This window comes from Taudactylus pleione, unplaced genomic scaffold, assembly GCF_031769625.1.
Source record: "Taudactylus pleione unplaced genomic scaffold, aTauple2 ptg000386l, whole genome shotgun sequence".
Lineage (NCBI taxonomy): Eukaryota > Metazoa > Chordata > Amphibia > Anura > Myobatrachidae > Taudactylus > Taudactylus pleione.
This window is the reverse complement of record NW_028284787.1, coordinates 7,164,349-7,176,474: the sequence shown is the minus strand read 5'-3', so window position 1 is coordinate 7,176,474 and position 12,126 is coordinate 7,164,349. Positions and strand designations below refer to the sequence as shown.

Sequence of the window (12,126 nt, the reverse complement as noted above, 5' to 3'; positions counted from 1 at the left end):
CTGGTGGAATGTAGGGGCCCCACCCTTTGTGCTGATCAGCCCTAGGCCAGTCAGCACAGGACTGAATTCCCTAGGAAAGTGGGACCAGCAAAACAAAATGTGGCTCTACCCCTAGGAACAACCAGCCCTGTGCTAATAGCACTCGGGCTATACACCACACGCCTTGGGTGGGAGTGTTGGGTTAATTTATATGTTTGAATAAAAGCAATAATGTTGCAATTTGTTGTTGCACCATGTGTTCCAGCTAGTCCAGTCATGCCCAACCTAAATGCATGCTAGGGCATCATGGCACTTAAAAACAGGGCTCGTTGGCACCTCTAGTGTACCTGCAATTTTTTTTTCAAATTAATAACAGGACACACACCATAGAAAAAAAAAACGTATTAAATAACTACTCCCTCACAATCGCTTGCTCACCACTTTTATTACTCACTCAGTGTCGCCACCGTTGGGGGGAGGGAAGAAGCCAGGATCTTCGTCGGCTGATGGAGGTTTCCTGACTTCTTCCTCTCATCTGCGGCGGCCGGCTGTGTGACCCCATGGGTCACCTCAGCCGGCCGATGTTCCGCAGATTATCCGATGCTGCATTGGACAACGCAGCTCGGATAACTAATGCAGCAGGAGGCATGATGCCTCTTGTGCATTAGCATATCTGCACAGACAGAATTGCAAAGCTGCTTGCAAGCAGCTTTGCAATTCCGTCCAAAGCTGAATCAGTCCCTCAGATCCTTTTTGTCACATCGGGTACTATTCCCCATTATTGGGTCCAGTGCTGTCATCTCATGGCCATTAGTGTCCCCGCTGACCACCTTTGGCATCCCTGAGACCTCAAATACAAGGGAATATATACATCTGCACACACCTTAGATATCTGTAAAAACTGACCCTGCTTTGATATTATAAATCACTTTACAATTTGAAGATAAGAATTCTGGAGCATGTAGGAACAATTAGAAACGCAAGCAGAGATTTGGCAAATTTTAAGACACTCACTTCAGTAGCCAGGCACTTTCACAAACATCATAATTGTAACCCCAATACACTACAGGTTTTTGGAATGAGACATATCCAAATGGGGATACGTGGAGGAAATTTGGATGAAGAGCTTCTCAGAGCAGAAACTAAAATGTTTTTTTTTTGATGGATAGCCTATATCCTAAAGGCCTTAACGAATACAATAGCTACATTCCCTTTCTCTAAATAGATAACTTTTTTATTTACATCTTTGGAGGATAGCGTCACTTATCATGTGGAATGATTAAAAAATTATTGATACGTCATCACAAATTTACAGTAGTGATGAATGTCCTTAGAACTTTGATTTATACCTCAGTACAATTTAGGAATACCCCAATAACAATGGCACTTATAATAGTTATCCATATATTGTTAAGTAAGTATCATTATAATAAATATGTATATATGTTTTATTCACTTTAATATCATTGTATATCAAATTGGTGGTGATTATTTTTAGGGAATCTTTTTGCTCCATATCCCTATGCAATTTAGGAATTTTTAAACATTAATTTAATTTATGTATATTTACTGCTGTAGGGATGTTATTTTTAAGAAAATTTACACTATAATCAATTCTCCTTCTTTTTATCACATGAATACATGGTGGGGGTGAACTCATGGTAGTTGTTTAATTTTATATTTAGATGTAAGTTAGGGATACCCCCATTTTTAAAGGGACTCACCCTTATATTATTTATAGAATAATGTTTTTTCTTTATTTTATTTATTTGATTCAATTTTGTTTATTTCACAGGTTCACAATTTTTATTTATCTCTTTTTGTTCACGGTTTTATCACAAAGTTTTTCTCACTAATTTTAGAACATGTCATATGATTTATAATTGAACAATCATAATTAAGGAATACTGACTATATACACTTATATATTCCTTGTTTGTCACAGTTACTTAGCACATATTAAATATTAATCTTTTATCCCACAATTTTTTAGCATTATTTTTATTCATGGTTTTAATTCTTAATAACCACATCACACTTTTTCATTATTTTTTCACCACATAGACAAACACTACACATATTTGTTTATGATATAAAACATGTAGCATAATTTGGTGTATTTTGAGATATTAACACTATTGAATAGATTTAATTGATAAATATTTGTATAAAGGAGTCTACAATATAAAGTATTAACATATATAATTATTAATAATTATTATAATCATTCTTTATTATTAGTTAGCACCCTCTCTCTTTTTTGAACCAATTATTCACATATGGATTGCGTTATGGTAATTAAAAGATGCTTTCTCCAATATGCACTGAATTGTATATATATATATATATATATATATATATATGACATCAAATCAAATATTGACACTTACCATACCTCTTATTATTGAGACATAACACATAGCATTACTGTATGTAGTACATATCCGTTTTTATTCATTATATAGGAACTGCTCTGGTATTTTATCCTTGTTTCCAATATCAACGGGTGATCATTAAATAGATTATATTTAAATGTGGATACTTACCTTATGTGTAAACACTTATTATTGAAGCCACAATGTTCAGTAGCTATATGTACAACACACATTTGCCGTAACCTTTGTTTACTAACAATATTGCGATCTGGTTGGCAGATGCGAGAACACCCCCTTAAAGCCAGTGATCTCAATATGGAGTACCCACCAGAGAACTATACAATGGATATGATAGAATAAAATAACCACATGGTACAACACTTTCAATGAGTATGAGAGAATGTACCTTACTGGCCTTACATGTCACGTGATCGGGACACGGGTTTTCACTGGTCCCTTAATATCAATAAATTTTAGAGATACGGAACTGTATATGTATAAGACATCAAAGCACATATCGATACTCACCATATCTTCTATTGACACATAACACATAGCATTACCGTATGTAATACACATCCGTTTTTATTCATCATTTAGGAACTGCTCTGGTAGTTTGTCTTTGTTTCCAATATGAATGGGTGATCATTAAATAGATTATATGTAGATGTGGATACTTACCTTATGTGTCAACACTTATTATTGTAGCCACAATGTCTAATAGCCATAGGTACAACACACATTTACCATAATCTTTGTTTACTAATAACATCACGACACAGAGTATTCACTGGAGAATTATACAATGGATATGATAGGATAGAATCATCACATGGTACAATACTGTCAATGAGAATGAGAGACTGTACCTTATTGGCCTAACATGTCACGTGATTGGGATACAGGTTTTCATTGGTCCCTTAATATCAATAAAGTTTAGGGCTGTGGAGGCAATCGGCTTGCCTTGAGAAAGCTCACTTTCAGCGAAACACGCGTCAGCATGCCGGCGCTGCATATCTGTTAATTAATATGATGTAATAGTAACAAATAATGTGACAATAATAATGAGCTATCGGGAATGGTCCTAGTTACAAGGACAAGCTAGATAATTGCATGTGTAGACTGGGATTGCAATAGAAAGTTACAAATTGCTACACTGTCTCCCTGTTAAATATTTTGATAAATAACATATGCAGTTTGATGTGATGCTATAAAGACAATACTATAATTGAATAAAGCATTAGCCTGCTGAGAGGGACTTCTCGATACTAATGAGCCCTCCTGCATATCTTTATATCTTCACACTACAGCAATCACGTATTTCATCTGGAATACTCAGATGGTAATGGAAATGTCAAAAAATGTGTAGTGAGATACAATAATATTGCATACTACCATACAGACAATAATTAAATATTGATCCTGGATTATAACAGATATACACAAATATACCATCAGAGGTATAGACAAGATAGGAGATCTTGTGCATAGCTCAAATATCTGATGTGTATATATTAATAGTATCCAGTTAAGGGAGTAGGGTTAATCAACTCATTATACTCCAATAATAGCTAAATCTAATAGCGATAACCTTAACAAGTGGAATAGATATATACCCTTACCACTACTTTTTCCATTATCCATGCAATTCAGAATCTAACCCTAATATTCCCCTGTACATTGTGTAGCTCACAAAATACAGACACACAGCAGGGTTTTTTTCATTTTATTACACATTCTTTATTATATTCTTTATCACTATCTTTCTATTTTTTAAACCAGTATTTCGCTGGGTCCTGTCCTAAACATAAGGACATTTTAAAGCATACCCAATAAATACTAAGTTTTTATCTTATATGATAATCTTTATGTGAGCCACCCAATGGACATAACCTTCTTCTCTCTTCTGTAAATCTTGTTATGGCATCCCTGAGACCTGTAATCACTTATGTGTAAAACTGCAGTTCCTGCTATGCTGCATCATGGGCTGCTCTATCTTGACAGTATCACATGATTACGCTTTGACAAGCCAGTCTCCAGCAACTCTGGTCACATGCTTCATCCAGTCTATCTGTTCTAAGGGTGCCCTATTTAAACCAAGAATTGCTGAATACTCATTTCCAGGACAACTACTCTCCCTGACTCCTGGTCCCATTTGGATCCTGCATCCATTCCAGTCATCTGTCCCCAATATTTGTTTCACAAGCATTCTGCCTCAGTGTGTGCCAGCACACCTGCTTCAGTTAATGCTTCTCAGCATTTCTCTCCAGTATAATCCAGAAAAACTACTGCAGTATTGCTTCACAGCATTCTGTTCCAGTGCTATTCAGAAAACATTCTCCAGTTTGCCTCACAGAATTCAGCACTAGTGCTATTCAGAACACATGTTCCAGCATAATTTGTAGCCTGCTTCTATTGTGCATAGCATTCAGTTCAAGCATCACCTGCAACCTGGTTCTATTATGCATAGCACCTAGTTACAGCATTTCTACACCCTGATCCAGTTATGCTACTGGCAACTGACTCCAGTGTACCTTCACAGTCTGTTCAAGATTTCCCACACAATATTGCTATCTCAGATTATTCTGATACCTGCATCTGTCCTGTATCTACTGCGTAACAGTCCCTGCCTATAGCACTGGTCAGCATGAAGAGAAGCATAATCAGGCCATCTAGCTTTGTTTACTCCAGCACCTATAGCGAGTCCTAGGGTTCCTGACTTGAATCAACAAAATCCCATTGACATGACAATTTTGAGAAAGGGTCCTCTCATTCCATGTAGGCATCCAATAAACTGGCACTACTACCTCAAAGGTCCTGGTGCCATAGGAGTGAATTGGGCCACTCTTATTGGTAAGAGCAGTGCCGGCACTAGCCAAATTAGTGCCCTAGGCAAGATTTTTGCTGGTGCCCCCCTATTTTGAAAAGGGGTCAGGCCTTATGGAAGGGGGTGTGGTCCTTCTGTGCTACACTTCCCCCATTGTTCTGTGCTCCCATCCAAAGCAGTCTCATTCCCCCCTTATGTATCTCCAGCTCCAGCCCAGCATATTCTTTCTTGTGTAAAAATATTTATAATAAAACACTAACCTTTTCATCTGTATGCCTCTTCTGTATACTCCAGGGCACTCCTTTTCAGGATTTTGATGTACCTCACTCTGTGTCAGGTTCCTTTTCAGCAGACCGCAATTACAAAGCCTCCAGCTATCTTCTTTCATTAGTGTAGTGCGTCTGACATTCTACAGGGCACATTCTCCCCTCACAGCACAGGACCCCAGGCTCTAACCTCACAGCACTCCTGCTCCCCTCACTGCACAGCACCCCTAGCCCATCACAGCAATCCTCACCCATCACAGCACAGCACCCCTTTCCCAGCACAGATCACAGCACCCTTCATCCAGCACCCCTCTCCCAGCACAGCACCCCTCACCCAGGAAAGCACAGATCACAGCACAGCACCCATCACAACACCCCTCTCCCAACACAGCATGGATCACAGCACAGTACCCATCACCAAGCACAGCACCCCTCACCCAGCACCCCTCTCCCAGCACATCACCCCTTACCCAGCTCCATCAACACCCATCATTCAGCACAGCACCCCTGTCCTCATTAATTATGCACCCCTTTCCCAGCACTTTCAGCACTCTTTATCAAGCAGAGTGCCCCTGCCCTCATTAATTATGCACCCCTTTCCCAGCACAGTCAAGTCAGCATCCGTCATCCAGAAGAGCACCCCGGGCCTCATTAACTATTCACCCTTTCCCCAGCACAGTCAGCACAGCACCCCTGCCTCAATAATTATGCACCCACCCCTTTCCCAGCACAACACCCCTCAGTCATCCAGTACCCCTGGACAGGCTAACCTATCTATGCATCCAGCACCCTGGCCCTATGCCAGTACAGTTAGCACCTCAGTCATAGGCAGCCCCTCTCAAGCAGACAGCTGCTGCTCCTGTCTGCTGGCCTGACAGTGGGCGCTTGGTAGTGGCGGAAAATGAAGGTGGAGCAGTCAGCTCTGCAAAGACCCAAGGGAGGAGTTGCCACAGCTGGGCATGCGCAGTATGCCCTCCCATGGCTATCTTACTTGTAACAGAATGAGTTTCTATGCATACGCAGAAGGTCATTCTGACCGCTGCAGCGCAGCTCGATCGGAGCTTAACTCCGAATGCGTTAGCCATCAGGGACAGAAGGTAGGTAGATGGCAATTGGCTGTGCCATCACAGCTGTTAAGGCCGACTCTGCGGGTAGGTAGCCGGTAAGTGCCGTAGCCTGTACCGTCACCGCTGAGCTGCAGACCCAGGGGGATTGCCTAAAATGCCTATGTTTAGGGCCGGCTCTGGGCCAGAGCCTGATAGTTTCCACGCTGACCAGGCAGACTGTTTTCATCCACTCTTGGCACTATACACGTGTGACCTGCCATTCACATCAGGACCTCTTTAGGTATTTGTATACAGGTTGAGTCTCCCATATCCAAAATGCTTGGGACCAGGGGTATTTTGGATATCGGAATATTCCGTAATTTGGAATATTTGCATTCTATAATTAAATATCCTGGGAATGGGACCCAAATCTAAACACAGAATGCATTTATGTTTTATATACACCTTATACACACAGCCTGCAGGTAATTTTTTTAAATATTTTTAATAATATTGTGCATCAAAAAAAGTTTGTGTACATAAATGAAATTCATTTATGTTTTATCTACACCTTATACTGTATACACAGCCTGACGGTTTTTTTATACTATATTTTTAATAATTTTGTTCTTTAAAGAAAGTTTGTATACATTGAACCATCAAAAAGCAAAGGTTTCACTTTCTCAGTCATGCTAAAAATATTCTGTATTTCTAAATATTTCGTATTTCTGAATATTTGGATATGGGAGACTCAACCTGTACTTTTAATGGGGGGGAGATAGGGTCAGCAAATTGTGTTCTAAAGTGAGGATTCTCAGCATTTTTGCAGCGGCTTTGAGCTTAGTAAATCCCGATCGGAAAACACAGCAATCACGCCAATATTACCTACACACCGCTTAGTGAATTTCCCCTACATCTCATTCTGATCATTCCAGGGGATGTCCCAGGTGTCCTCAGCTGCTTGTTACCATGGAGTGCTGAGACAAATACACTTGTCCAAAGGTGTTTTAGGAACAAGAGCCAGTAGGTGAATATAGGATTGATATAAAATTGTGATGAATCAAATGAATATAAACTAAATCAAATATATATTAAATGATATACAAACTGAACATATTAGTTCCTGAAATTAGAAATGATTTATTGTAATTAGGTATACAAAAGGGCGATGAAAGGAATAAGAACTATTGCAAAAGGAGATGATAATAGTGAAAAGATTGATGATGAGAATGCATAATAGAACACGGAAAGGTGATACTCTAACTGCTTTAACAAGTTACAAGTCTTAAATTCAAAATACATAAATTACAAAAGTATGGGAGACACTAGTGGTAAATAATGTTAGCGGCTGTTTATTATTATTGCCAATTGGGCTAAGACTGTAAACCAAGAGTAACTTTGTTATAGTGCCCCATTTACAAGTAGTTTGGAGCTAAAATGTAGAACAGTGTACTAATGGCAAGGAACTAAAGCATACATAAAATAAGTACATTACACTGCATGTTCTGTGTATAATGTTTGTTTTCTTCTCCTACAGGATAAATTCCCTATGAAGAAGATAGAAGGTTATCCTGGCTGGGTTGTAGCGATTTGTGTTATGTTGGTGGCAATTCCATGCATGTTCATCCCATTGGTCGCACTGTTCTACTTTTTAAAAAAAAAGTTGACAAAGAAACAAAACTATCAAACAGAATATCATAAAAATAATGGATATGACACAACAGGGGATATGTGAACTAAATAAAATTATGTTTATTCTATACGTTTAGCCTATAATGTTTAACGCAGTACAAAATTGAATCATTTACCTTATTTATGTAACAGAATTGATGCACAGGGGCAAAGTCTTAAGCTGGCCACACACTAGACCAACTTACATCCAACCAGCCAACTAGTTGATTGGTTGGAATGAAAATCTGGTAAGGTATGAAAGCAAATGACAATCAGGAATGTGCCCCCAAACGCTGGAAAATGGACAAAAACTGTTGTTTGAACAAATTGTTTAGATCAAACATTTAACAAACTTGTCTGACGTCCATTTTCATCTGTTTTCTGGCACTTAGGAGCAAACTTCTGGTCATCAATTACTCCCATACGTTACCAGATTTTCATTCCAACCAATCAACTAGTTGGCTGGTTGGATGTAAGTTGGTCTAGTGTGTGGCCAGCTTTAGATTCACATAACTATACCTAGATGTCCCAGCACACCCCAGGAAACACAACTACTCTTCACTTCTGTGAGATACCTCTGACCTAGAAGTGCGTCTTGGAGTGCTGGGGGGCAAAAACATTGAAACACTGTAGAACACTGGGCAAAAGTGGAGGCGTCACATCCAAGTCTAAAAATCTACATCTCTAGAACCCTCCCTTTCATTGATTAAATCTTTTTCCATATGTATCCAAACATACTTCTAGTTTTAGCTTCATGTATGGCCTAGATCACAGGTTCTCAAACTTGGTCCTCAGGACCCCAAACAGTGCTTGTTTTCCAGGTCTACTCATAGAATCACTAGTGAAATAATTAGCTTCACCTGTGGATCTTTTAAAATGTGTCAGTGAGTAATGACTGTACCTGTGCACCTGCTTGGTGACCTGGAAAACGTGTACCGTGTGGGGTCCTGAGGACCGAGTTTGAGAACCGCTGGCCTAGATTAATCATGAGAGTGAGTGGGCATTGGGACTGCATGTAATACATGTGCCACTTTTCTGTGTTTGAAGATTTGTTTTACATTAGATACAGTGAACCTAGAAATGTGTATTCTACACCAAAATTAAATTAGAAGATGCAAAATAGATCCCTTTAGAAGAGACACAGGGCTAGATTTACTAAAGCTTCTCAAACTTGCAAGTTGTGGTGTTGCCCATAGCAACCTATCAGATTCTGTCTATCAGTTTTTATGCAATAGAGAAATGATAGACAGAATCTGATTGGTTGCTATCAGGGCCGCCATCACAAATTGTGGGGCCCGGGACTGAAAAAATAGGCAGGGCCCCCCCCAACACACAGCCTGGGAAATTTCTGGAAGCAGCCGTAATTGGGGTGGTGTCTCATTGAACCTGCTTCAGGTCAGAGTGTAATACTCGCACATCCACCTGGCAACCGAAGGTGATTAATCCTGTCAATATATATATATATCAGGACTGTCGGCTCTCTTAGGACTTATACACATCAATAAATTACGCTATAAGCAGCTCCTTTGCTCCAAATATATGGATAAAGCTTTGGATTAAAACCGAAATGCAGAACAAAGGAGTCGCTTACAGCATTAATTAATGATGTGTATAAGACCTAAGAGAGCCGACAGTCCTGGTTTATATTTTCACAAGTTTGTGGGCATACATTCCTGGGAGTCAATGTGGTTCATTTTATATATATATATATATATATATATATAATTCACAGCATGTATATATATATATATATATATATATATATATACACACACACACATATACATAAAAAAAAAATATATATATATATATACATAAATAAATATAGTAAATCTACCCCACAACCTCCTCCACAATCTCCTATTGCATAATGGAAGTGTACTAAGAAACTCCCTTTCAAATCTGATATCTTTCCAACCTCTTTATCTCATTTGAATAATCTTGGACCACAAAATGCAATCTTTTGTTTGCTATTTTCTACTAAACTAGATGCACCTAAGTGTATGCTCTGCATTTTGCAAAGAGCGCACTCTGCAGTCCACCAGATGCCACAAGGCCATCACAAACCTCTGCTCCTTTCAAAAATTGTAAACAAATAAACCTACGTGTCTTATTGGATACTGGGCCTGATTCAGACCCACTCGCAAAGGCGCGATCGCTCGCACCCGCAGTGAGCGATAATATGCAAAAAGCAGCGTACGCTCGCAAAGACAAAACAAAGAACAGCCCGCCCAGCCAAAATAAAATAAACCCACCATAGGCTGCGAGCGAACGTCACCTCTCTGCTTGCGATGTATTCACTGCTGATGTCTGTGGACTCTTCATTCCACATCCTATGTATCGAAAGCAAACACAGACATTTGCTTCCATATGATGTACTTGCCTGAACAAACGATGTGCGTCTGCTAATAGCTTGTTATGTGTATGTAATTATAGTTTGATTGCAACTTTTTTTTTTGGTTTTGAATCTTAAACTTGCTTTGACTATTTTTTTGTTTTTTATTCCCTTAAAGAAACACATGTCAATATATATATATATATATATATATATATATATATATGTTTTTTACCTTTTATTTTAATTATTACTCTGCAATATATGTATATCTGTTACATATATACATAGAAAATAATAATCTGTCTCTCTATGTATATATATATATATATATATATATATATATATATATACAGATCCAAAATAGTGGCACTCTCAGGACTTAATACAACCTCAATGGCATGGTGCAGTGACACCTAACACATCACAGGTACCTCCGTGCAGTCAACGTTTCATTTGATACAAAATTTCATCAGGACAAAGGTACAGTGTATTCCGCTTACATTATATAGAAGAGAAGAGATCCCCCGTGATGAGAAAGCTACACAGCCCCATTTGTTGCCCGGCAGGAACAGATGACGTCACTGAACGTGCAACACGCACCCTCCGGCGCTCACACCAATCACTGCGGTGGCTAAAAACATACAATAGGAAAAGAAAAAATATCACCAAGTGCAATAAGTCCCAGAGCCACAAGATGGCAGTGAACGTCTAAAATATATACTAGCAGGAATGTAAACACAATATATTTCACAATAAAGAGACAAAATCAGGGAAAAAAGTAATTCCGGGAAACCTATACTACTAATCCACATTGAGGACTTCATTCAGAGTCGGTCATTGCGGCCGCACGGTCGTACGCATACAATGTTTTTCTTTCTGCGCCTGCGCACGGCTAGCAGTGCGCATGTGCGTACGAGCTCTACCGATCACAAATACTGTCGGTCGTAGGGCTTCCGACACGGAAGTGGATTGCTAAATTTGATTGACAGGAAAGGGGAGTATACGGGGGTTGTGGTCTGGAAACGGAGGCGTTCTTCAGCGTTTCCAGGCGTTTTAGGGGAGTGCATAAATTACCTGCTTCGTACGACCAAGAATTGCGGATGCATGAAAACGTCACTCTACGAACAGGCTGATCGTCCAGGCTAAGGTAGGCAAGAAGCGTCCGTAAGCCACAACAGTACAATCGTTAATCTGATGTTACCTGCGATGTTTCGATTTGGAACCACATAAACCAAGCAGCTAAGATTGCTGCATTGTAACTATTAACACTGCTAATTACCTTGCAACTCATTTCACTTGCGTGTGCGTTAGGGAATTCGTTACCAAAATGTTTCTTTGTGATTTTTAAACAGTTTTTATCGCAAACACTTTTTAAAACATCTAGCATTGTGTTTTGCGTCGCAGCCTTTTCAGATACCACACTGTTTTAACCTTGTATACATTGATATAGGTAAAGATAGACATTTTTGGGTATAAATTTTTTTATTTTTGAGAAATTTGCCTTTCATCACAACGTCAAGAATAATTGTTTAGGCAACATTTGTATATAATTAAAATAAAGAAATTAAAATAATAAATTAAATTTTGAGTTAAAAAAAAAAAGAGCTTGAGACATTGGTGACCA

At 39.0% G+C, this 12,126-nt stretch overlaps 1 protein-coding gene across 1 annotated transcript in view; it reads left to right on the top strand.

The window, feature by feature from the left end:
• LOC148507711 (sodium-dependent neutral amino acid transporter B(0)AT3-like) overlaps positions 1-8,228 on the top strand; it is a 136,787-nt gene extending 128,559 nt beyond the window's left edge. Inside the window, exon 13 of the mRNA XM_088445673.1 lies at positions 8,031-8,228. Coding sequence (XP_088301799.1) covers positions 8,031-8,228 — 198 coding nt within the window. The remainder of the gene's footprint in view (positions 1-8,030) is intronic.
• Positions 8,229-12,126: the final 3,898 nt, after the last annotated feature.